At 36.7% G+C, this 24,017-nt stretch overlaps 2 protein-coding genes across 6 annotated transcripts; both read left to right on the top strand.

The window, feature by feature from the left end:
* Nucleotides 1-2,777: 2,777 nt before the first annotated feature.
* LOC306877842 (uncharacterized protein) lies at nt 2,778-7,407 on the top strand. 4 transcript variants are annotated; one of them, XM_079429832.1, is made up of 6 exons: nt 2,893-3,006; nt 3,463-3,500; nt 3,739-3,914; nt 4,286-4,401; nt 5,532-5,675; nt 5,782-7,401. In XM_079429832.1, the coding sequence occupies exons 3-6, from the start codon at nt 3,770-3,772 to the stop codon at nt 6,565-6,567; spliced, it is 1,191 nt and encodes a 396-aa protein (XP_079285958.1). In that variant the 5' UTR covers nt 2,893-3,006; nt 3,463-3,500; nt 3,739-3,769; the 3' UTR covers nt 6,568-7,401. The 4 variants fall into 4 exon arrangements, with proteins under 4 accessions (XP_079285959.1, XP_079285956.1, XP_079285958.1 ...); XM_079429833.1 differs by lacking the exon at nt 3,463-3,500 and having other exon boundaries at nt 2,778-3,006; nt 3,742-3,914; XM_079429830.1 differs by lacking the exon at nt 3,463-3,500 and having other exon boundaries at nt 2,848-3,006; nt 5,782-7,407.
* Nucleotides 7,408-9,325: 1,918 nt separating this feature from the next.
* Nucleotides 9,326-23,928, top strand: LOC306877576 (uncharacterized protein). 2 transcript variants are annotated; one of them, XM_079429419.1, is made up of 4 exons: nt 9,326-9,675; nt 17,145-17,768; nt 19,468-20,444; nt 21,713-23,928. In XM_079429419.1, exons 2-4 carry the CDS (start codon nt 17,150-17,152, stop codon nt 23,048-23,050), a joined length of 2,934 nt encoding a protein of 977 aa, XP_079285545.1. In that variant the 5' UTR covers nt 9,326-9,675; nt 17,145-17,149; the 3' UTR covers nt 23,051-23,928. The 2 variants fall into 2 exon arrangements, with proteins under 2 accessions (XP_079285545.1, XP_079285544.1); XM_079429418.1 differs by lacking the exon at nt 9,326-9,675 and adding an exon at nt 16,506-16,768.
* Nucleotides 23,929-24,017: the final 89 nt, after the last annotated feature.

Here is a 24,017-nt window from a genome sequence, read left to right on the forward strand (position 1 = left end):
AGGTCTGGAGACTGGCTAGGCCACTTCAGGACCTTAATATGCTGCTTCTTGAGCAACTCCTTTGTTGCCTTGGCCGTGTGTTTTGGGTCATTGTCATGCTGGAATACCCATCCACGACCCATTTTCAATGCCCCGGCTGGCTTCAATGCCCTGGCCCTGACGGTACATGGCCCCGTCCATCGTCCCTTTGATGTGGTGAAGTTATCCTGTCCCCTTAGCAGAAAAACACCCCCAAAGCATAATGTTTCCACCTCCATGTTTGATGGTGGGGATGGTGTTCTTGGGGTCATAGGCAGCATTCCTCCTCCTCCAAACACGGCGAGTTGAGTTGATGCCAAAGAGCTCGATTTTGGTCTCATTTGACCACAACACTTTCACCCAGTTCTCCTCTGAATCATTGGCAAACTTGAGACGGCCCTGTACATGTGCTTTCTTGAGCAGGGGGACATTGCGGGCGCTGCAGGATTTCAGTCCTTCACGGTGTAGTGTTACCAATTGTTTTCTTGGTGACTATGGTCCCAGCTGCCTTGAGATCATTGACAAGATCCTCCCGTGTAGTTCTGGGCTGATTCCTCACCGTTCTCATGATCATTGAAACTCCACAAGGTGAGATCTTGCATGGAGCCCCAGACCGAGGGAGATTGACCGTTATTTTGTGTTTCTTCCATTTGCGAATAATCACACCAACTGTTGTCACTTTCTCACCAAGCTGCTTGGCGATGGTCTTGTAGCCCATTCTAGCCTTGTGTAAGTCTACAATCTTGTCCCTGACATCCTTGGACAGCTCTTTGGTCTTGGCCGTGGTGGAGAGTTTGGAGTCTGATTGATTGATTGCTTGTTACCTGTATAAAAGGTTGTCTTTTATACAGGTAACAACCTGAGATTAGGAGCACTCCCTTTAAGAGAGGGCTCGTAATCTCAGCTCCTTACCTGTAGATACCTGAGAGCCAGAAATCTTGCTGATTGACTGGGGATCAAATACTTATACTTTTTGAAAAATCACCCCACACCCGCCCAGAAACACCTCTCCACACAACCATTAACATCTCCAGCAACCCTCCTCTCCCCCACACCTACAATTCAAATCAGTGAAGAAGATGTATGCCAGGTCTTCAGGAAGAACAAAAGAAGAAAAGCACCAGGCCCAGACGGTGTGTCACCAGCCTGTCTGAAAATCTGTGCTGACCAGCTGGCCCCCATCTTCACACAGATCTTCAACAGGTCACTGGAGCTGTGTGAAGTCCATTCATGCTTCAAACGCTCCACCATCATCCCCGTCCCAAAGAAACCAAAAATTACTGGACTTAATGACTACAGACCTGTGGCCCTAACGTCTGTAGCCATGAAATCATTTGAAAGACTGGTTTTGGCTTATCTGAAGGACATCACTGGTCCCTTACAGGTCTGTGGATGATGCAGTCAACATGGGACTACACTTCATCCTGAAGCATCTGGACAGACCAGGGACTTATGTGAGGATCCTATTTGTGGACTATAGCTCCACTTTTAACACCATCATCACGGAAACCATTCAGAATAAACTAACCCAGCTCTCCGTCCAAACCTCCGTCTGTCAGTGGATCAACAGCTTCCTGACAGACAGACAGCAGTTAGTAAAGCTTGGTAAATTCACATCCAGCACTCGTACCATCAGCACTGGAGCTCCACAGGGCTTCGTACTCTCCCCATTGCTCATCTCCCTCTACACCAACGACTGCACCTCTAAAGACCCCTCTGTCAAGCTCCTGAAGTTTGCAGACGACACCACTCTGATCGGCCTCATCCAGGATGGTGGCGAGTCTGCTTACAGACAGGAGGTTAAGGAGCTGGCTGTCTGGTGCAGTCTTAACAACCTGGAGCTTAATACGCTCAAAACTGTGGAGATGATTGTGGATTTCAGGAGAAGGTGGAACACACAACTATAATACATTATCCATTCACCACACTCATTTTATTTTTATTTTCTCATTTCTAATTTGCACATACTTGACTTGTACGTACATAGTTGTCTATATTATATATTGTGTTTTTGCTGCTTTGTACATTGGATATTTGGATATTATTCTTTATTATCTGTGTCCTGTCCTGTTGCTGTCTTTCTGTTGTACTGTGGAGCTTTTGTCACTAAAACAAATTCCTCGTATGTGTAAACATACTTGGCCAATAAAGCTCATTTTGATTCTGATTCTTATTTGACTCATTAAATGCAAATCAATTTATAACTTTTTTTAAATGCGTTTTTCTGGATTTTTTCGTTATTCTGTCTCTCACTGTTCAAATAAACCTACCATTAAAATTATAGATTGATTATTTCTTTGTCAGTGGGCAAATGTAAAAAATCAGCAGGGGATCAAATATTTTTCTCTGTAGTAAGTTCTGTAGCTGTGCAAAAATGACTCAATTAAGCCCACTTGGATGTTTAATGAATGTTATATTGTGATTGTTATATTTCCTTTTTATGTTTCTACTGAAATTGTATTGTATTTTAAACCTACCAAACATTAGAACACGTCCCATGCATTGTTTGCTTTCTATTTCTTAAAAGGAAAAGGTCCTTTTAGAAAGTTGTGTTTTCATTTAATAATTCCTGACTTCCTGCTCATTGTGCATTGTAAAGGCATCTATTTGTATGAAATAAAAGCTTTTACATTTTATAGTATGAGCTCAGTCTTGCAATAAACTCTTTTATGCATTTATATCTAACCTATACAATTATAGTATAGTTATTTTTTGTGCTTCTGCAATTTTTATATATGGGCTACACAATTATCAATGTTAAATCATTTTAGACATTAACTTGTTTTACATGACAAACAGGCCATCTGGATACCTGTTCTGCTTTCCTATGAGCACAATGGAAAGTACAGCGGACGCTTTGGCACGTGATGCAGGTTTTTTTTCAGTCTTAACAGCGGGTCACTAACTACACGTTTGCGCCCCCTTTATTTTCATATATATTTCTGGCTTATGCCTTTCCCTCCGGACAAAAAGGTTATTCTCTTTCAGGTAAGAATTTTGCTAAAACAAATTAAGACTGAAATTGAATGAACTTAAAATATAAATATTTTCCTCTTTTGGGGCTTTGTTTGAAGATCCTTTGGCCAGCGAACTTGGTTGTTAGTCTTCACCAAGTTTAACCTCGAACTCAGCAACTGGCTAATGTAATAGCAGTTTAACAAAAAATAAAAAACACATAGCTCCGTTCAAACGATTATTTTTTTTACGATGAATTGGTAGTGGGACTAATTTCAATACATTTAGAAATTAGCTACAGAGCATTGGTTTGGTTTGCAGAAGCTTAAGGCCCCTGTAGGCCTCGTTAGCCGGTAGCATGTAGCTTAGCATAGCTTAGTTAATGCAAACAAACGGTAGGCGGCTCTAAAACGCGCGATTGGAAACGTTTCGTCTCCTAACTTTTTCTAAAATGAAACCATATTTTTATTTTATGCACAAATATTTTAGGCTGCTGCTATGGTAAGTCCTTAGTGTATGGAACAAAGGTACGTAAATATGTTACTTGAAGCACGTCTGCTATGGTGTCTGTTTTAATGGCTGGGGTGACTTTTTTCTTGTTCAGCAGTGTCAACTTTTGTCTGAACGATTCACTTGCATCCTCGCGTTAATATATGAGTGGCGCTTTTTAAATGGGTGACAGGTTTTTGTGATACGAGCACACTCTTAATACGTTTATACCGTATATTTTTGTATAAATTACATTGACTATGATCTCATTTACAGCAGGTGTACATTGAATTCTTAATCCCTCGCAATGGACTCAAACATACTGAATATAGAGGAGATAGTAATGGGCGGAGGAGAGGCTGCTGCCCCTGCTGAACTGCCCTCTGAGAAGACCGAGGATATCTACACCACCTCCATTCAGCAGCATGCACCACCTCCTGTCATTCAGTCATGTGAGTATAAAGGAAAATCACTGATTTAGTGCTGGAATGGATTTGGATAGACCTCCAGGTTTAAATGTATGTTTCTAATGGGCACCTGTTGCATAAAGCCAGTTTTGTATATAGTGTAGTGGTGTCCTTGCATAAAAAAAAACTAAAAAGGCTGGGATGGAAAAAATAATGATTTTAAGTCTTGGAGAGTAAGATTACTTTGAAAAAGTTATTCCTTTTTTTTTTTTTAAAGTTATGCTTTTAAAAATATATATATGTCTGCTGTTGGCCCTTTTTATATCTTGATGTTACACTGTTTTATTCTAAACTTGTAATTAGCATTGTCTCCCATACTGGTGTTTGAATTTGTCATCCTCTCTCTCTGTATTCAGACCAGCATGAAAGCCTGCAGTGTTTCCAATGTTTTATTACTTTCTGCAACTCAAAAGCCAAGGAGAGGCATATGAAGAAGAGTCATCGGGAAGAGTATAAACAGCAGCTTCAACAGGTTAGCTGAAGTATTACTTTGATGGCACCATAACACATATCTCTGATTATTTAAGATTCAGTCATTTACAGAATTCACAGTTTGACTTTATTAGATATGATCATATTTCTAGATAATATTATTACTTCTATATACTATTACTATTCTAGTTTCTCGTGTTATTGTCTCCTTAAGATTTTTGCTTCTGCTTTTTAAATTCTTCATTTTTAAGTAGCTTTGGATTAAAACATCTGAAATTAATAAATGTAATTGATCAAAACAAAATTTATATACTCAATATTATACTCATGCAAATATTCAACTTCTGTGTCCAACTCCAGAATGATTTCTCAGTTTAGTTTACTAGAATCAGTTCTCATAATTGATTGAGGTTGTGTTGCTTTGTGTCCATTTTTAAAGCATTTTTCTAATGCTACTGACTTTCACAGAAGTGTGCAGATGTATGTTTTGTAGGTGAAATATCCATTAACCCAAATCAAATGACTAATAAAATAGGAAAGCTGTCTGTTCACTGAATGTAAATCCCATTCTCACTGACTGATAAACACCTCTGGCTTCACTCTTTTACACTTGATTACGTTTGTTTGGTGCTAATGTTCTTATTTTGTTGAGCTTTATGTTCTGCCAACATTTTTGCTACAAAATCAGATTAATTTTTTTTACTCGTGTACCAAATACCTGATTTTTCTGTTAAAATGACTCAGTTTTTTTGAATGATCTGTTAATGTTTTTAAATGATAGTAAGGTCCCTTTATTAGTTGCGTCAGCTATTGTGGTGTCAGCTTTATTTGACACACTTGGCAAACTGAAAACTGAATTTGCACTGTGTTTCCCTTTTATTTTATTAACATAGTAGATGTAACAGTTAATTGTTAGAACTGGTATAGCATGAATAATGCCACCATATAGCTATTATAACTAATGCAATACACCAATAAATATATATAATATACATCACACACACAAACACGTTCTTGCCTATGTGGTTTACGGGGGCTCTCCATAGTTGTAATAAACGAGTTGTAGTTGTAAGAAACGAGTGATAAATTCAAACATTTTTGGTTTAATTTGTTGATTCGTTTGGTTTGCTTCAATGTATATTCACAAGCCTATTGCCTTTGCATCAACAGTGCGATACTCTGTTCACATGCTACGTGTGCGATCGAACCTTCCCCTCCTCTGAGGAACTGACACAACATCAGTCGACCCACAACAAGGAGGACAAGCCCTTCAAATGTGCACATTGCCAAGAATGCTTCCGCACATTCTCAGAGGTGAGAGAAGTTTTAAATGAATTAAAACAGAAAATGATTGAAATCCATGATTGTAAATGTAAGCCTATGATTAATATTTCAACACGCACCACTTTCTTTCCACAAGCTAACAACACATCGGCGGCAAGTATGTCCTGAGCGTCAATTCGTGTGCAAAGAATGCAACGAAATGTTTCGAAGCTCTGGACTTTTGCGTAACCATCGTTTGACCCAGCACCCTGTGCCCATGGACGGAGAGGAGGTAGAGGATTCCACTAAGACCTACCGATGTGGTAAATGTGGTAGGGGATTTGAAGAAGAGGCAGAGCTCCTGCAGCATCAGGAGAACCACGCAGGTGACCGGCACTGCAACGGTAGTGCCGCCGTCAAACGTCGAGGGAGACCACCTAAAACTGAGGCCGGAGCAGCTGGTGAAAAGAAAGCGAAGCAAAAGAAGGAAGAGGCAGAGGGGCCTGAGGAAACCAACCATTCAGAAGACACTTCTGCAAAAGCAGCCACAGCTGATGTGAAGACAGCAGGAAGACGAGGACGCCCAGCCAAATCTACCCAGGAGCCCAAGGCAGAAGATGATATAGCAGAAAATGATGACAAGAAACCTGTTCCTCAGCCAGCTCTGCAGATCCCTTGCACTGAATGTGATCTCACTTTCCCCAGCCTGACGCAGCTTCGAGCACATAAGAAAGAGAAGCACACGCAGCGCAAGCCTCACGCTTGTGGAGAATGTGAGGAGAGTTTTAACCGACCTGAGCAGCTGGAGGCCCACATGGCAAGGGCGCATAGTGCCGGCCGGCACACTTGCCCCACATGTGGGAAGAGCTTTGGTAGAGAAAGTAACCTGAAGGCTCATCAACAGAGCCATGGAAAAGAAGAGAAGCCAGTCGGAAAGAGATAATTCAGTTTGGGAGAAATTTGAGGGTGTATGTTCACAGAAGATGAATTCGATTTTTAAAAGTGTGTATAGAAATGTAGGTGGGGACAGGGTTCACTTTAGATTTTAAGTTGTAACAGCAGGGGATCCTTCAGCTGTGTGACCCTTGAGATCAACACTATGTGAACATGTTATTTGAAAACTGGAAACCCAAAGGGTAGTGAGTTCACGGTTAACCAATGGTAACTATGTTTGGGTGCCTAATTGTATCTTGACATCTGTACATAGCTTTGGCATGGAAAGTAACAGGATTCATACCACGACTGAATTCTCATTTGTAGGGGAACCATGTTGTAACTAATACCATCAAGAGAAACCCACAGAAAAGCCTTATTATATTGTCTAAGGCTTCACATTGTTGTTTCTTTCTTTTTTTTTGGAAATTTTTAAGTCTTTTCTATGAATTTAATGTGTTATTGTTTTTACATTTTTAAAAGTGTGTACAATGGTGAGTGGAAACATTTACTAAATGATTGTTTTCTGCCGAGATTGGACTAAATTTGATTTCAAATGTTTCCATTTTTACCAGTATGACTTGAATTTAAATGTTACCTGCAACTAAGACAGTTCTCTGATTGAAGTAAATGTCTGAATAATTAATTGAAAATGTTTCTTTATTTTTATGTGTTGATATTCTAATTTATGGTGTATCCATACAGAATTTCCATGATGATGAATTAATGAGATTGGAGAGGAGATACTTTACTGAGTTTAAAAATCCTTGAAGTTTTTAAATTTAAGACTACAGTCAAGTGTGACTCCTCTAACTATCACAGATTAAAGTTTCTTCCTTTTGCCATACATTATTTTGGGGTTATGATAACATTTAATTCCTGCCTAACTAAAGCATTTAATGAAAAATCCTTTAGAATTATATTTACATAATCATTTTGCACGCTAATGTTTTTGTTAATTTGTTAATTTCAGTTTTTACTAATGTAATCTTTTTCACAAGTTGAACAATATACCTCTATTAATTGTTCATGAAGATTGGGGGGAAGTGGATATTGCAATGGTCAAAGTGCAATGGTTCGACTCAACTTTTCCCTTTAATTACCTTTTCAGTTAACTTAGCCTTTGGTTTTTGGTTAGCAAACTCAGCTTACTTGGAGCAGAGTTTGAGTGGTTAAGGAAAGCATGTTTGATTAACAAGAACAGGGGTGTCAAACTCAATTCCTGGAGGGTCGGAGCCCTGCAGTTTTGTGCCAACTCGCATACCATTTAGCTTTCAAGTAAGTCTGAAGGATTTGATTAGTTGGATCTGGGGGCTGTTCCATAAAATACGCTAAGAAAAGCGGGGATTAAACTCCAAAACCTGACTTGAAATAACCTAACAAATCAATCGGGACTAAAGCGGTTCCATAAACGACAATTCAAGTTCACGCAATCTGACTAATGCTATCCAGGTTCAGTGAGTCAGGATAATGTGACGTACACGCTTATTCTGAAGCAGCCCTTAATGTCGATCATGGATCAAATCGATCCACCATAGCAAACAGCGAATATTTGTGCTGTTTAACGCATTTGAAACATTGCGTTTTCCTCAGTGCATAACTGATACGTCACAGGTATATTTTTTACATCTGTAAATGTCAGAAATCCATGCAAATATATCCATTTAGCTGTCAGGAGTGGGCGAGGCTTATGCGAGAGAACGAGCGCTGCGGCGCGCATGCGCGCTACACAGACAGAGCAGAATAGAATACTAGCGCAAGAATTCTGAATAAAATATACATTCTGCTAAAATATTTGTTGTTGGACATTAAATGTGACACATAGAATTTTAATTTCCTACATATAAGTGTATTTTTATGATAGCAGCAACTGTTAATCACTAGCTGCTCAAATGAGTTAAATGTGTGTTCCTCTTATCAGTTAAAATGTACTCTGATTTCTATTATAAATTTACATTTTTAATTCAGTGATTTTAACTTTTTGAGTTTTTATGCTTTAATGCTTTAAAGAGCCATTTTAGATTGTAATGTTTTAATGTTCTAATAACCATAAAAGGTACAACTGTCATAAATTCAGAGAGAAAGGCTGCATGGCTAGAAACTTCTGATCAACTGCATGCACAAGTAGCTACAATGTTAAAATGTCATTCGCCTACATTTTGGGCACAATACATTAAATACAGTTGGTTGTAGCCTATTTTTTATTTATTTGATTATTTAAGGTGTATTTTCTGTATACTTTTATTTTTGGACCGATAATAAATTAAACTGACTGTATGTGAGAGAGTCAGTGGTAATATGATGCGTTCCTATTGGTCAGTGATAGAGGAGCTCAGCTTAGCCTGACAGTTAGCCTGCTCCGGACCAGGTTAGTTTGCCAGCATAAGTTGCCAGGGTAACTGAGTTTGAACTTTTTTAAGTTTGATTTATGAAACCGAATCTACCAAAAATAAGCCTGACTAACCGAAATAAGCCTGGTTTATACTCTAATCTTGGTTTATGGAACAGCCCCCAGGTGTGTTTGATTTGGGTTGAATCTAAACTCTGCAGGGCTCCGGCCCTCTAGGAATTGAGTTTGACACCCCTGAACTAGAACATGATTTCAGGACAGTGTGTACATGGACAGGCATTTAGTTTGATGGGTCGTTCTTGAATGAATCTTTAATGTTACTCGGGAAGAACGAGTCGTCTCGGGGAGTGATTCGTTCAGTCGCGCATGCGCAACATCCTATAGGTTCTGCAATGAATTAGTTCACCTGTTTGAGTCCTTCGTTCATCACGTGACAGCCTCATCAGCTAAACCTATGCAGTCTGAGGGGAAAAGACTTAATATTAATAACTAACTCTTTACTTTATGACCTTTGTTACCACATTCAGTGTCGTGGAAAAGAACCATAATGACAGAAATTCACATTTAAACTGTAAGAAATAAAAAGCTACAATTTGAGACCAGAAACGCTTCACGTAAGTGTAAGAGTAAATAATAATAACTGCACCCGTTTGTAAGAAATTCAAATTAACTAATTTCTGTATCCAATGTTGTCATGTCACGTGACAAACAAACGAACGACTCGAGCCCGAAGATAAGAGGTGAGCTAATCATGGACTAAAGACCCAGGTAAACAATGAATTATTTTGTTTTCTGTTTCTTATAACATTATAGTTTTGTATTGTTTGTAGTGTGATCAATGTTTGCATAAGTAGTAGATGTGTTTGGGAATTAGCACGTAACATTTTAATTATATTTTGCTAAAAAGAACGAAATGACTCGGAAAAGATTTGTTCATTTTGCTGAACGAGACTCGAAGGTCCACTTCCGTGAAACCGAAACGAGTGTGTTATTTGTTGACACAGGAATTGCAAGCTCTGCTGGACAAAGGGACCATAGAACATGTTCCCCTGCCAGACAGAGAGTCAGGCTATTACTGACATACTATTATAGCTTTTGTTAATATTTTGAATGAGCTTTTTCTGGTTTCTCCCATGGACTGTAAAAAAAAAAAAAAAAACGTAGTGTCCGTGACGTCACCCGTAGGTGTTTATTATTATTGCTTAAATGTACAAAAACACCAATTAACAACAGTCAGAAAATTCTTAATACTATTTTTTAAGTCCAAATAGCAGCATAACAAAAAATACAGATAAACAAAATAAACATAACAGGAAAAACAAGAAAGAAAAAAAAAATACAGTAATATAAAACAAGGGGCTTAATCATCAAAAAACACCTTCAAAAGGCCACATAGTTTAAGGGCTTTTTCAGAACGCATGATCTTCAAGGATTTGAAGAAGCTCATTAAATCTTGCTGGAAAAGTAATAAAGTGGGAGGGTTATTAAAGAATCTACATTTATGAATGAAGTAATTGGCCAAAATTAAAATATTATTAACCAAAAATTCAACATCACAATTCCGACAAAAGGACAAATATTTCACAGTTTTAAAATCAAAGTCAGGTATTACATACTTCAAGCTTAACCAAGCATAGAGATCATCCCATAATTGTTTTGAGAATTTACATAAAACAAATGTTCCAATGACTCTATGTCTGCTTCACAAAAAGTGCATTCATTACAGTCCAAATTAAATCTGTGTCTGAGGAACTCATTACAGGGATAGATATCGTTAATAATTTTAAACTGAACTTCTTTTGCCTTTGGTAGAAGTGGAAAAGAGAGAAATCTTGTTCTAATTCGAACCACTTTATCTTCAGGATAATCAAAAACAAGAGGTCTTTTCTTTACTTTTGAAGGGAAAATCTGTGTATTTACTAATGTTCTTAAAACCCTATTATTACAGCTCTGATCTGTAAAATTAATACCAGAAATGATTAGATTGCCTAATCTTGGTATCACAGGTGAATAACACAATGCACCTTTGGCCAACTGAACCAAACCATCAGGAACAGCTTTCAACAAAGACACACATAATTCCTACAAATAATATTGTATTTTTCACAAAAATCATCATAACCAAGGAAATTTACATTCCCATCCATAATGTGAACAATGGACCAGACACCTTTGTTTTTTCAGTCCTGAAAAAACACAGATTTCCTCTTAACAAGGATACACTTATTATTCCAAAAAGAGCAACTATGCAGTGAAAAGTTGTGTTTGTATATTAATTTCCAATATAATAATACCTGACTATGGAAAGATGATAATTTGCAATTTAATTTTAATGGCTCAAAATCACACCTTAAAAGGAAATCAATGCCCCCAAAAGAATAAAAAAATTTAGAGGAAAAGCTAAATCAAACTGAATGTTTATTTCTAAGGAAGGCTTGGAGCCGCCTCAACGTAAGGGTACCATTCATAACATCGAAATCAATTACGTTCAACCCTCCCTCACTATATCTGATTTTCTTATATAATAGTGTTTGTTTTTCCAGATAAATTTATACTGAATTTGATTAATGTCTTTTATCCAACTATCAGATATACTCAACGAAAATGCAGGGTAAATCAACCTGGAAAGTGCTTCTGACTTCTGTATGAGAATTCTTCCAAATATAGAGATATCCCTTTGAACCCACATATTTAAAATATTTTGACTTTTTTTCATATTATCCATCAGATTACGTTTTTCTCTCATTTTAGGGTCTTTAGTAATCACAATTCCTAAATATTTTATCTCATTTTTTAAAGGAATATTGAACAAATGAGATTCTGCATCATTATGTAGTGCCATCAACTCACACTTTTTTAAATTCAATTGCAGACCAGAAGCTTTTGAAAAATGAGACACCAGATTAATGGCAACTGGAATCTGCTCTGCATCGCTAAGAAACAGGATGGTATCGTCTACTAATCTACATTCAAAGGCCTGATATCTTTACTATTTTTCACATAAATTGCTAACAGTTCAGCTATTAAAATAAATAAATACGGACTTGTCGGATCCCCTTGTCTAATACCTCTATTAATGTTAAGCCTCTTAGAAGTCCCAAAAGGTAACGATACTGAACTATTTATGTCTATACAACATCTCTATTAATTTAACAAATTTATGAGCAAAACCAAAATACTTTAATGCATGTAAAATTAATTTATGTTCTACAGTATCGAATGCCTTATAGAAATCAAGAAACAAAACAAACCCATCATCCTCAATTAAATGTTCATAATCAATTAAATCTAAGACAAGTCTAATGTTGTTGTGTATTAACCTTCCTTTAATGAAACCGGATTGAGTTTCACTTATAATTTGACCCTAAATTTGAACCTATTAGCAATTGCAGATGTAAGAATTTTATAATCAACATTAAGTAGGGTAATCGGTCTCAGATTGTCAATAATTCTTTTGTCTTTGTTTGATTTTGGAATAAGAATAATTAACCCGTTTCATAGTTGGAAGTAAAGAATTAGATTCAAAACACTCCTTTAAAGCTTTAAATAACAAATCTTTAATATCCTCCCAGAAGAATTTGTAAAAATTAGTGGTCAAACTATCCTGACCAGGAGATTTACCCAACTGCATTTTTTTAATACATAATCAAGTTCCTCTAATCTCAGGTCTCCATCACAAAGTTCTCTAAATTCAATATCCATTTGTGGGATAAAATCTTTTACCTTTTCAAGAAATTCCTTACCATTAATTTCAGTAAATATTACTATAAAATGAGTATATTTCCTCAGATAATACTTTTGGATCTGTAACTACCACATCATTAATGATTAAACTATGAATTGCATTACTTTGCTGTCTCCTCTTTTCTAATTAACAAAAATAAGGCGTATTCTTCTCTCCTTCTTCCATCCATTTTGCACGAGACTTTACAAAAGCTCCTTGTGCTTTCATTAGATACATACGGTCTAATTTAAGAGAAAGTAACTTTTCAACATCTTGTCATTTCTTGTGTATTACAACAGGCATTCATTTCTTGAATTAACTCCAGCTCCCTTTGCTTCAAATCTCTGCTTTTTTGTTTAGCAGCCCGAATTGAAATTTCCCTTGTTTTACATTTAAAATACTCCCATTTAATCCCGCTAGAACGTAGAGAGAAGTAATTTTTAATCTCACTAACCAAATTCCTTATTTGATAACAAAAAACTTTATCCTTTAAAAGTTCTGCATTAAACTTCCAATAGTCCTTCTTAATGGTATGTTTGATTGCTGGTGTCAAAGTTAATGAAATCAGACAATGATCTGTCAAGGGCTCCGCAGAAATTGAAACCAAGCTCAGAATATTCCTCAGCAACGAGCCAAAAATCTATCCGTGATTTAGAGGATCCATAGGTTTGACCCAAGAGAACTGACTAGCATTAGGATGCTTGACCCTCCATATATCTGTAAGGGAATTTAAATGGCAAAAATACTGAATAATGTTATTGAAATGGTGGCTTGTATAACTAGAAGGAGATCTGTCCAGCCACTCATCGGGAGCCAAATTAAAATCACCTCCAATTAGTACCAAATTTGTCTGAAATTTCGGTTTAACCTGTGTAACAGCCTCTGTAATATTAGACAACAAAATCTTGTTTTGCCCACTACTGTTATAACCATAAACATTAACTAAAATAACAAAAATAAAAAAACTACGAGTTTGGATTTGCGATTGCATCGATATATGGTTTGTTTTTCAAGTCATCTCCAGGTAATAAAGTATATGAACAATGCAGTGCAAATTGACATGGCATTCATTACAGTATAGAAACCGTTCTGCCTCATGGGACAAAAAAAAGTGTTTGTAGTATATAAACAAATCATTATTATTGGTTATTGTTCAGCAGTGTATCTGATTTCTAAGCCAATTAAAAGCTAGAAATAAGAGAAAAAATTAAAGTTGCAGTCAAAAACCAGTCAAAAGTTTTTGAACATTAAGATTTTTAATGTTTATTAAACAAGTCTCTTCTGCTCAGAAAGCCTGGATTTATTTGATCCAAAGTAGGCCTACAGTAGGGGTGTGCTCAAAATATCGATTCTTAGATACATTCTAGCCCTTAGTATTGATACTCCGCCCAGCCATTAGGGGGCGCAGCGGCGCCCTCGAGTTTCAAAAAAACTCATGGAAAATGTTAAAGCAAGATGATGTAGCATTTAAGCGATTTCATAGTGAAATATGTTATGGCAGTACATGGTGTCACAAAAAAGAATTAGAAGAAGATTTAATAAGAAGTTAAGAATAATAAGAAGAAGATTTTGTGCTTGTGTGAGCTCAGACTGTACCCTTGGAAAGTTAAATGTTGACTTGTGGTAATTTCCAGATTAATACAATTTGTGTACAATTAATCAGAGCACTTAAAGTTGCAAATATTTAAGCAAAATGCACTTTGTTATAATGCACTTTTGTCTTCAATAAATTGAAGAAAAATGCAGAGTTCTGTTTGTTGAGTAAATGTGTTCAGCATTAACTAATTGGCTCTGGCCCATGTATTTTTATTGAATCGTATCGAATCGTGTCACATTGTATCAAATCGTATCGAGACCGCTCCGTATCGAGGTACGTATCGAATCGTGACCTGTGTATCGAGGTATGTATCGTATCGCCAGGTTCTCCAAGGTATACAGCCCTAGCCTACAGCAAAACAGTAATATTCAATATTTAAAATAACTGTTTTCTATTTGAATATATTTTAAAATGCAATGTGATTTCAAAGCTGAATTTTTAGCATCATTGTACACGATCCTTCAGAAATCATTCTAATTTTCTGACTTGCTGCTAAAAAATATTTATTATTATGATGATGTTGAACACAGCTGAGTAGATTTTTTTCAGGTTTCTTTGATGAATAGAAAGTTCAGAAGAACAGCATTTATCTGAAATAGAAATCTTTTGTAACATTATAAATGTCTTTATCATCACTTTTGATCAATTTAAACCATCATTGCTAAAGAAAACTATTAATCTCTATCATTTCTTTTCCAAAATAAATAAAATAATAATAATACTGGCTCTAAGCTTTTGGATGGTATAGTGTATAATGTTACAAAAGCTTTTTATTTCAGATAAATGCTGATCTTTGGATCTTTCTACTCATAAAAGAATCCTGAAAAAATTTACTCAACTGTTTTAAATAATAATAATAATTAAAAAAGGTTTCTTGAGCAGCACATCAGCATATTAGAATGAGTTCTAATTGTTTGGTCAAACCCCTCTGAGCGATTTTTCTAAACAAACAAACAAAAAAGTATATGATTCTTAAAGTTCATGTGGCCATAAATCATGCAAGCACCCGATTCCTAGCCATTTCTAATATACATTTGATATGACTAAATATTATGTGGTTGCATGTTGCCAAGCTTAACATGTTCACCCTGTCATAGTAAAATATTAAGTTACATAAAAGAACCACTTTGCTGACTGAAGGTACACCATGTGTTTATTAAATGCTAACTTTAACCAAAAATGTCCACCCTGTCACCAAGCCTTCCATGACATGGTACATGACAGGGGGGATACGTGCATAGTTTTTGCCAAATTCTGATAATGATTTAACAAGGGCTATTGATTTAACATGTTAAATTGGTGTGATTAATTATGGGGAAAACAAGGTTGAATTGATAAATGCATTTAATGCACCCCAGCCCAGAACTGTATCTTACTCTGCATGCAGTTGCATAGTGATGAACACGATGCAAGGCCAAACAAAAGTGCCATTTTCCTGAATATCTGCTCGATTGCAAATGTGATATTGACTATATACAACAGTTCAATAAAAAACAAACAAACAAAAATCAATAGTTACATTTTAAACACAATACTGACAATATTGTCTGGTTTTGTTCTATTTCTCCAAAGAAAATAGTTCCAAAAAATCCACAGTGAAACTGCTGTGCATCTCTGAGCAACACAAAGCGGTGTTTCGTTACTGAACGAATCCGTGTTTTTAACAAATCTAGTGAGTGGCTTTAGTTTCATATTTAAAGTATCATTTAATTTTTTATTACTTTCATAATTTAATATATTTTATCCATTAATACCCATTTAAAACCCATTAATATAATAGGTTTTATGCAATTCTAAGTGCAGTGTATACAGTCGGTGTAAATTAATATCATATATATATAATGATTTCATTTGATTTGGAACAGCCCCATAGTGTCTTACTATTCTAATTTAAATTATTGATAAAAATGTAAGAATTTGACAAAATATGATGCATACATCTAAGGTTCGGTGCCTTGCTCAAGGCACCTCAGTCGTGGTATTGAAGGTGGAGAGAGCGCTGTACATTCACTCCCCCCCACCTACAATCCCTGCCGGACCTAAAACTCAAACTCGCAACCTTTGGGTTACGAGTCCAACTCTCTAACCATTAGGCCACGACTTCCCCCATGTGAACAAGTGCAGATATTTAATATGGATTTTTGCGCTTTAACAGTCTGAAATGTAAAACAATTCATTTCAACCTGATAACTTTAGTTTAGACAAACATTGGCTTTCTCGAATGACCGCACTCACGCTCCCCTCCTGCAGATGGCACCCTCTACATTATAGTCGGGCGTTTTATACCGGAAGTATCGGATGGACGGTGGCTCACCTTATTTCTTCTGTATGCACATGCAACTTGATTTGAGCTTTATTATAGTCAGTCGTGAGAAAACAGATTTATAAGCCTGGCGGCAGTTGCCATCCCGCAGTATACAGTCGTGGTTTATTATCATAATAGACTGTCGTTGAGCAGTTAATAAACCCGGCATGAGCAGAGGCTGATTGTTGCATTGCTGAATAGAAGGTGCTTTCAAAAGCTCGTCGAAGACTTCTAGGTAATATAAGTGAAGTAAGCTTGTTTCTGTATTGAATTAACAGATCGAAGATGTTCAAACTGTTACTTTTTTCCAATCTTAGATGTAAACATTATGTTTGCTTAATTTCTCTGTAAACAGGAAAGACCTCTTTTGCTTTAAAGCTAGTTACATTAGTAATCTCAAATATGTAAACTGTACAATTTTATATATGTTAATTATTTAAATAAAATTATTTTAAACAAATTATATAGGAACACACGCAAGCTATGTTTAAATATATGGTACATGTGGCTCTTTATTAATGAAGAAAAAATTACAACCCAGACTTCGTTAATGTCTTGACAGCAAAAATTGAACGAACTTACACAGATAATCTTTCCTATTTCTCTTCAAGGGACCATGTCAGAGTTTACCCTCGATATCCAGCTGACAGAGTTGGGTTTTTCAAACTGGAATTTCCCTCTCTGTGAGCCACAGAGTGTTAAAGAGAACTTTTTGCCAGCCCAGAATGGCACTGAAAAGCCAGCACCAGAGATTGAAACACCCACAGACTCTCATGAAGATGACTGCATTGTTGCAAGCTCATCAGCTGACAAAAGCTTTCTACAGGATCATCAGTATTACACTCCTTTCAAAGATAACTCTTCAAGTAATGGAGAAACAGCTCAAAGCAATTCCAAAAGCAATTCCACAGACAAGAAGGATAAAGTCATTTGCAATTTGTGGAAAAGAGGAAGAAGAAGAGAAGGGACAGAACAGAGAAATTATGATGATGAAGAGCAAAATGGAAAAGAGGGAACGAAAAATAATGACAAGGAACAGAAATGTTCAGAAGTGAGCCAGAAAGCCTCCGGTCTCACAATAGATGATGCCGTGTCTGGTGAAGAAAGGACAGATGAGGATGTAGAATTTTTGACTGATGATGATGATGATGATGATGATGTTTATGAGGAGGAGGATGATGTTGTGGAGGACAAGGAGGAGGAAGTAGAAGATGATGATGATGTTTCGTGGTCAGGTACTGTACCATTTTCCAAACAATGGTTTGATTTCATTTATACACTATTTTGTAGATTTTCAAGTCAAGTCAAGTCTGCTTTATTGTCAATTCTTCCACATGTACAGCACATACATACAGAGAATTGAAATTGCGTTACCCTCAGACTCTTGGTGTAAACAGTTAACATTAAACACGTTCAAATACAGATAATACGGTTTAAACATATGTACATACAACTCTATAGCTATACAAGTAAGGACATTGTAGAAAAAAATAAAGAAATAGATAAAGTGGCATAAGGCGCATGGCAGATAGTGCAAACCAGTTAAATAAAAACAAAACTGTGCAGATATATTTGTAGTGCAAAAAGAGCTTATCAATCTGAGAACATTGTAGAAAGAAAAAAAAAAAAAAAAAAGATAGATAAAGTGACATAAGGCACATGGGAGAATAGATGGAGTGCAAACCAGTTAAATAAACCAAAACTGTGCAGATATATGTATAGTGCAAAAAGAGCTTGTCAGTCTGAGGACATTGTAGAAAAATAAAAAAGATAGATAAAGTGACACTTGGCAGAATAGATAGAGTGCAAACCAGTTAAATAAAACAAAAACTGTGCAGATATGCGTGTAGTGCAAAAAGAGCTTGTCAGTCTGTTAAATTGACAGGAGAACAGTCTTTTTATGAGACTATCCGAGGAGGTAGTTTGCAGTCAATGCTGGATGAGGTAGTGATCAGTCCAATGCTGCACAAGTGAGAGGTGCTGGTCACAGTTTGTAAGTAGGTGGGGGTGGCTGATCCTGGGGGTGTGGGGAGCCGTGGGGGTGTCAGAGTTCAGTGTTGTATGGGGTGAAAAGAGGGGAGGGGGGGGCAGGGACGGGAGGGAGTTCAGCTTCCTGACAGCCTGATGTATTAAGCTGTCCTTCAGTCTGCTGGTCCTCGCCTGGAGACTCCGCAGTCTCCTCCCTGATGGCAGCAGACTGAAGAAGCTGTGTGTCGGGTGGGTGGGATCACCTGCAATGCGGAGGGCTTTGCGGGTGAGACGGGTGCTGTAGATGTCCTGGAGGGAGGGGAGAGAGACACCAATGATCTTCTCAGCTGCTCTCACTATTTTTGTTATTCGCCTTAAGAGTAAGAGTTTTGTTCTGCTGAACAAGTTTTTTTTTTTTTTTTGTTGTTGAAGCTTTTTATTATTAACAATATTTATTTATTTATTGTGTATGCTCATTTTGTCTTTAAATACCTTTGGCATTGTGTAATGATAATATAAATTAATCTTTAAATACTGAAAATTGCAAATTAAAATTTATGAAATCTAAATAATAATAATAAAATGTAATATTTAGTAAATCTAAAAATAGTTTTTTCATAGTGTATGTAATGGATAATAGAGCATTTAAAATAATTTTTAATGTTTTTCATTTGTTTAAAAAAAGTTTATCTGCAGAAATGTGCTAGAAAAATATTTTTCTTTGTAATTAATTTTTTTTATTTTTTTTAAGTACAGTCACCTAGTCCTTGTTTTAAATTATTCAGAAAATTCCTTGACCGCTATACTGTAACTTCATAAACATACATGTTTGCTGGAAAGTGATGGTATATAATGCAAAACATTTCTGATTGGTTGGTAATTTCCAATTTTCATGATTCCAACAGCCTGGAAAGAAACAATTTCCTGTTACAGCAGCTACTGATACACGTTTTTCTTCAATTTCAGAGACAAATGGATCTGGAGAGAATGAAGAGAATCGCTGCCATGTATGTGATCTCACCTTCTCCTCTGTCTTCTTACTCCGAGAACATTTAAACATGCATACGGGTGTTCGCCCCTACCGCTGCGATGAATGCGGCAAGCAGTTCTGCCAGTTAGTCAATTACCGTACACATCTTCGCTCCCACTCCCAGAAGGCCTCCATCCACTGTCGTGTTTGCTCAACCATCTTTGAGACCGAGGAACAGCTCCAGCAGCACTTGGACACCAACCATTTTGAGAAAGAGTTCTATCAGTGTGATTTTTGCAAGCAGATTTTCACTGACCTAGATGTGTGCAAGGGTCACGTTGAAGCACACAAGCAACAGGCGAAGCGACATTTGTGCCTCAAATGTGGCACCAGTTTTCGCCTTCGCAACTCGCTGCTCCGTCACCTGGAATGGCACAGCAGAGGCATCTTCTCCTGCTCGGACTGTGAGCGGACCTTCTCCAGCAAGGCTTCTTTGTTACGCCACAGTTTCTCTCACATGGGCGTCTTACCATATACGTGTCTAAAGTGCAAACGTCATTTCCGTTTGCCCTATCTCTACCACAACCACGAATGTAAGCCAGACAACATCCAGTGCATGGCGTGTTTGGTTTTCTTTCAGAGTCAAGAGGACTTTGATAAGCATAAGAAGGACACAGGATGCTGGGGTCATCAAGGAGCTTTGCCTACCAAGACCGATGAGATCCGCTGCATGGAATGTGGACAAGTCTTTGCGAGCATTGAGGAATTAAAGAAGCACGGAAGCACTCACCAGAGGGTCCTAAAATGTGCTGAATGCTGGATGGGTTTCCGCTCGTCACTCATGCTTATGTCACACATGGGAGGGCATGCGGGACAGAGGCCGTGTTTCTGCCAGGACTGTGGCCTGGGCTTCCCACATCAACAGGGTTATGACAGCCACCTGAAGACATGTGGAGTGGTGACACCACCAGTGGTAAACACTTTCTCTCTCTCTCTCTCTCTCTCTCTCTCTCTCTCTCTCTCTCTCTCTCTCTCTCTCTCTCTTTCTCTTTCTCTTTCTCTTTCTCTTTCTCTTTCTCTTTCTCTTTCTCTTTCTTTCTCTTTCTCTTCATTGTAAGAATACCAAATGTCCTGTACTCTAAAGCATGGGGTTTAAAGGGGCTAGGGGGAATTTTACTGGGGGGAATTTTTTAAAAACATATTAATAAATAAATACACATAGAGAAAATTCACATAGATTGAATTTAACATAATAGTAAAACTATTTATTGTTATTATTTATGTATTTATTTATTGCTGATTGAAATAAACCTAAAATATAAATATTAGATGAGAACTTTGAAGTTGAAAAATTTTAAATGTTGCATTGGCAGCTAACTGACATTTTTACTAAAACTGAAAAACATACTAAACTGAACTAATACTAAAATATGAAAGTTATTAATAAAAACCACACAAAACCTAATAAATGTGGCACAGAACATGACAAAATTACTAAAACAAACTGAAGTTAAAATATAAAAATTAAAGCTCTCTTAAAGGAATAATTCACCTCAAAATGAAAATCATCATTTACTCATCCTCAAGTTGTTCAAAACCTGTATGAATTTCTTTTTTCTGCTGAACACAAAAAGAGAGATTTTAAAATTGCTGGTAACCAAACAGTTGCTGGTCCCCATTGACTTTGTATATACTATGTCTTATTGATGGGGACCAGAAACAGGTTTGGAAAAACTTGTGTAAATGCTGAGAAAATGTTCATTTTAGGGTGAACTAGCCTGTCTATTTAAAATGAAACTAAATAACAGCGTTTGGTAAAGGTTGGTTGAAAGCCACGAGATTGTTAACAATTACACTCATATTAACAATTATTATTTTTATAAAGGAAATCAAAAATTTCCTTGCCACATACTTTCAAGCACCATTCTCTGAAAAACAAAATGCTTTGTAATGATTACTGTGAAACATGCCATATAAATAAATTGAATTGAAAATGTTGTTTTATACATTTAATAGTAGGTTAATAGTCAATATTTTCAAGAAAGTGTTTTTATTTGGCTTTAGTAAAATGATAGTAAAAAAAAATGTAAACAATTTAAAATTTTCTACAATTTTAAAAAACAAAATAATGGAAAAAGTTTGGAAACCCCATGCTTATATAAGTTATATAAAGCTGTATAAATCTGTTCTAAAAACAAAAACAAATGTCTTTTTAATGTAAACATATAATTCTGTTTACAGGCTGCTGTGAAGAAACCCAAACCAAAAGCAACTTCCTCTCCACAAATAATGCAACCAATTACTCCTAACATAATCATTCAAACTGTTGCTCAGGCCTCGGCACCTGCCACGTTCCCCAGTAGCTTGAAGGAAGTCCACTTGGTTCCATTTGGTGACCAGAATAAGCCTGCTGATGGTAGGTGGAAGTTTATGTTAAATAAAGAGCCTCCTCCTGGTATGCCTTTGGTCATGCTTCTGCCAGTTCCCACTACACAGTACTCAACTACCTCAGTTCCAACCAAGAGCTCCCAAAACGGTTTACCATCCTCTCTAGTTTTAGAAACACCCTCATCTGCTCCACGTGTCGTTTCCATGCCAGTGGTCCCGTCTGGCACGGTCATTAGTAAAGAGGTAGAGAAAGACATTGTAGAGCCCAGCAGAACCAACATTCCTTCAAACACACTCATTCCTGTGCAAAGTCATGACAGTATCTCACAGAAGAGGTGGACCGTTTTAGAAGATCAGGGTTCTGTTCAAGTGTTTGCTACAGAAAATGTAAAGGCAGGGGAACAGGCTGCAGGTATGGCGGTAGCAAATCAGGGAACGAACGTTACTGCACAAGGAAAAGTGGAGAATAAGCAGGAAACTCGATCAGATTTGAAGCCTAATGCACTGGGTGATGAAAAAACTGTTCTAGGGAATTCATCAGAAAATGCATCTCTCAATCCCACTTGCACCATGACACCATTGTGTCTAATAAAGTTAAAGGAGGAGAAGGATGGTGGTGACAACATCAAGAAAAGCTCTTCGAATTTGAAGGACCTCGACTCCTCGGCTGAAATGGCAGGAGTAAAAGTTTTAAAGAGAAAACCGGAAACGGATTCTTCGCAAACAGGCTCTCATGATCTAGTCTCTTGTTCTTCAGAAATGACTTACCACAAAAAGGCCACTAAAGATGAGAGATTATTCAAAGAAGTGGTGTCATCTGACAGGATGTGTGCAGAGCCGCTAATGGAATTTACCATGACGGGGGACAAATCAGAAAACTGTCCGCAGGGGCAAAATGAATCTGGTTTAGATGTAGAGGTTGAAATGAATGAAGATGTGGAATCGAGCAGCATGGAGGTGGAGATTGTGGATGAAGACAGCGGAGTGGATATGTTAGAAGGTGAGCTTCATGAATGTGTGACTTGTGGACAAGTCCTTCCTGAAAAGGATATGATTCAGCACTACATGAAGCATGCGGCCGACACAGACAGTCCTGAGCTGTCTCCTGTTAACTGTGCCTCTCACACTACAGAACGATCCCCTCCATGTAGTCCATCAAGAAAAAGACTAAGGTCTGGCACACAGTTGTGACCCTTAGTTCAAGAGTATTTCCTTTTTTTTTTTTTTTTTTTTTCTTTTTTTTTTTTTTTTAAACTATTATTTTAAATTGATTTTCAGTTATTGATATTACACAGACTTTACTTCCATTCCGTTTACTTGGAAAACAAGGGTCAGTCATTTTTACCAAATTAAAATTTGGGAAAGATTGGTGTTTGTTTAAACCAAGTGTGTTTTGAATGTATTCCACTTTTGACATTTTTCACAGTATCATTTTGTGTTTACATTGTCTTCTAGATACAATGAATGTAGATTGGAAATTTGGAAAAATCCTTTGTTTTATATATATTTAGCCTTTAGTTTAAGACGATTGTGACTTTGTGTACTAAAAAAAGTTTTTCTGTTTTTTCAAAATAAGCAAATATTTTAAGCCACATCAGTTGCTCCACTACAGCAATTTTCAATGCAGTTTCAATAAAATATAAGATACTGGGAATATCAGAAAAAAAGAAAAAAAAAAGTTAGTGCATTTCTGTATCTCATAGATGTTAGATGTAAGGAACCATGTCTATTTACTGAATGTATAAGCATTTGCTCATAAAGTTTCACTGGTTTGTTTTTTCGTTTTGGTCAGGAGGTATTAAAAAGAACAGAAACAATTTAAGGGAAGATGTGGGCGAGCTAGGATTCCGTTTTTTATTATTATTATTATAACAGAAATGTGTTTCAGATCTTTCAGTTCTTTAAGTATTGGGTGTATGCAAAATAATTCAGCTTGGCTCAAGATATCATAGAATCATGATATCATTATCATACTGTTTTGATGATTCTTTGGAATTAATACTGTACTGCTTAAACAGAGCTTAATGTGAAATACAGTTTTTCATAAATAAAAAATTATTAAAGTCGTATTTCTTGAGAACACGAATCATTGTTACTCAAAGTGAATTTGTTGGATAATCGATAGTGCTGTATATACTCAAGTCTTTGACCTATAAAG

This window comes from Barbus barbus, assembly GCF_936440315.1.
Source record: "Barbus barbus genome assembly, chromosome: 12".
NCBI classification, from domain to species: Eukaryota; Metazoa; Chordata; class Actinopteri; order Cypriniformes; family Cyprinidae; genus Barbus; species Barbus barbus.

What these genes read in the sequence shown, in the direction of transcription:
- LOC306877842 (XM_079429833.1), top strand. Translation starts at nt 3,770, where the DNA reads ATGGACTCAAACATACTGAATATAGAGGAGATAGTAATGGGCGGAGGA. An exon ending in ACCTCCTGTCATTCAGTCAT is followed by an intron (nt 3,915 to 4,285) that starts GTGAGTATAAAG and finishes CTCTGTATTCAG; the next exon opens with ACCAGCATGAAAGCCTGCAG. An exon ending in ATAAACAGCAGCTTCAACAG is followed by an intron (nt 4,402 to 5,531) that starts GTTAGCTGAAGT and finishes TTGCATCAACAG; the next exon opens with TGCGATACTCTGTTCACATG.
- LOC306877576 (XM_079429419.1), top strand. Translation starts at nt 17,150, where the DNA reads ATGTCAGAGTTTACCCTCGATATCCAGCTGACAGAGTTGGGTTTTTCA. An exon ending in TGATGATGTTTCGTGGTCAG is followed by an intron (nt 17,769 to 19,467) that starts GTACTGTACCAT and finishes CTTCAATTTCAG; the next exon opens with AGACAAATGGATCTGGAGAG. An exon ending in GAGTGGTGACACCACCAGTG is followed by an intron (nt 20,445 to 21,712) that starts GTAAACACTTTC and finishes TTCTGTTTACAG; the next exon opens with GCTGCTGTGAAGAAACCCAA.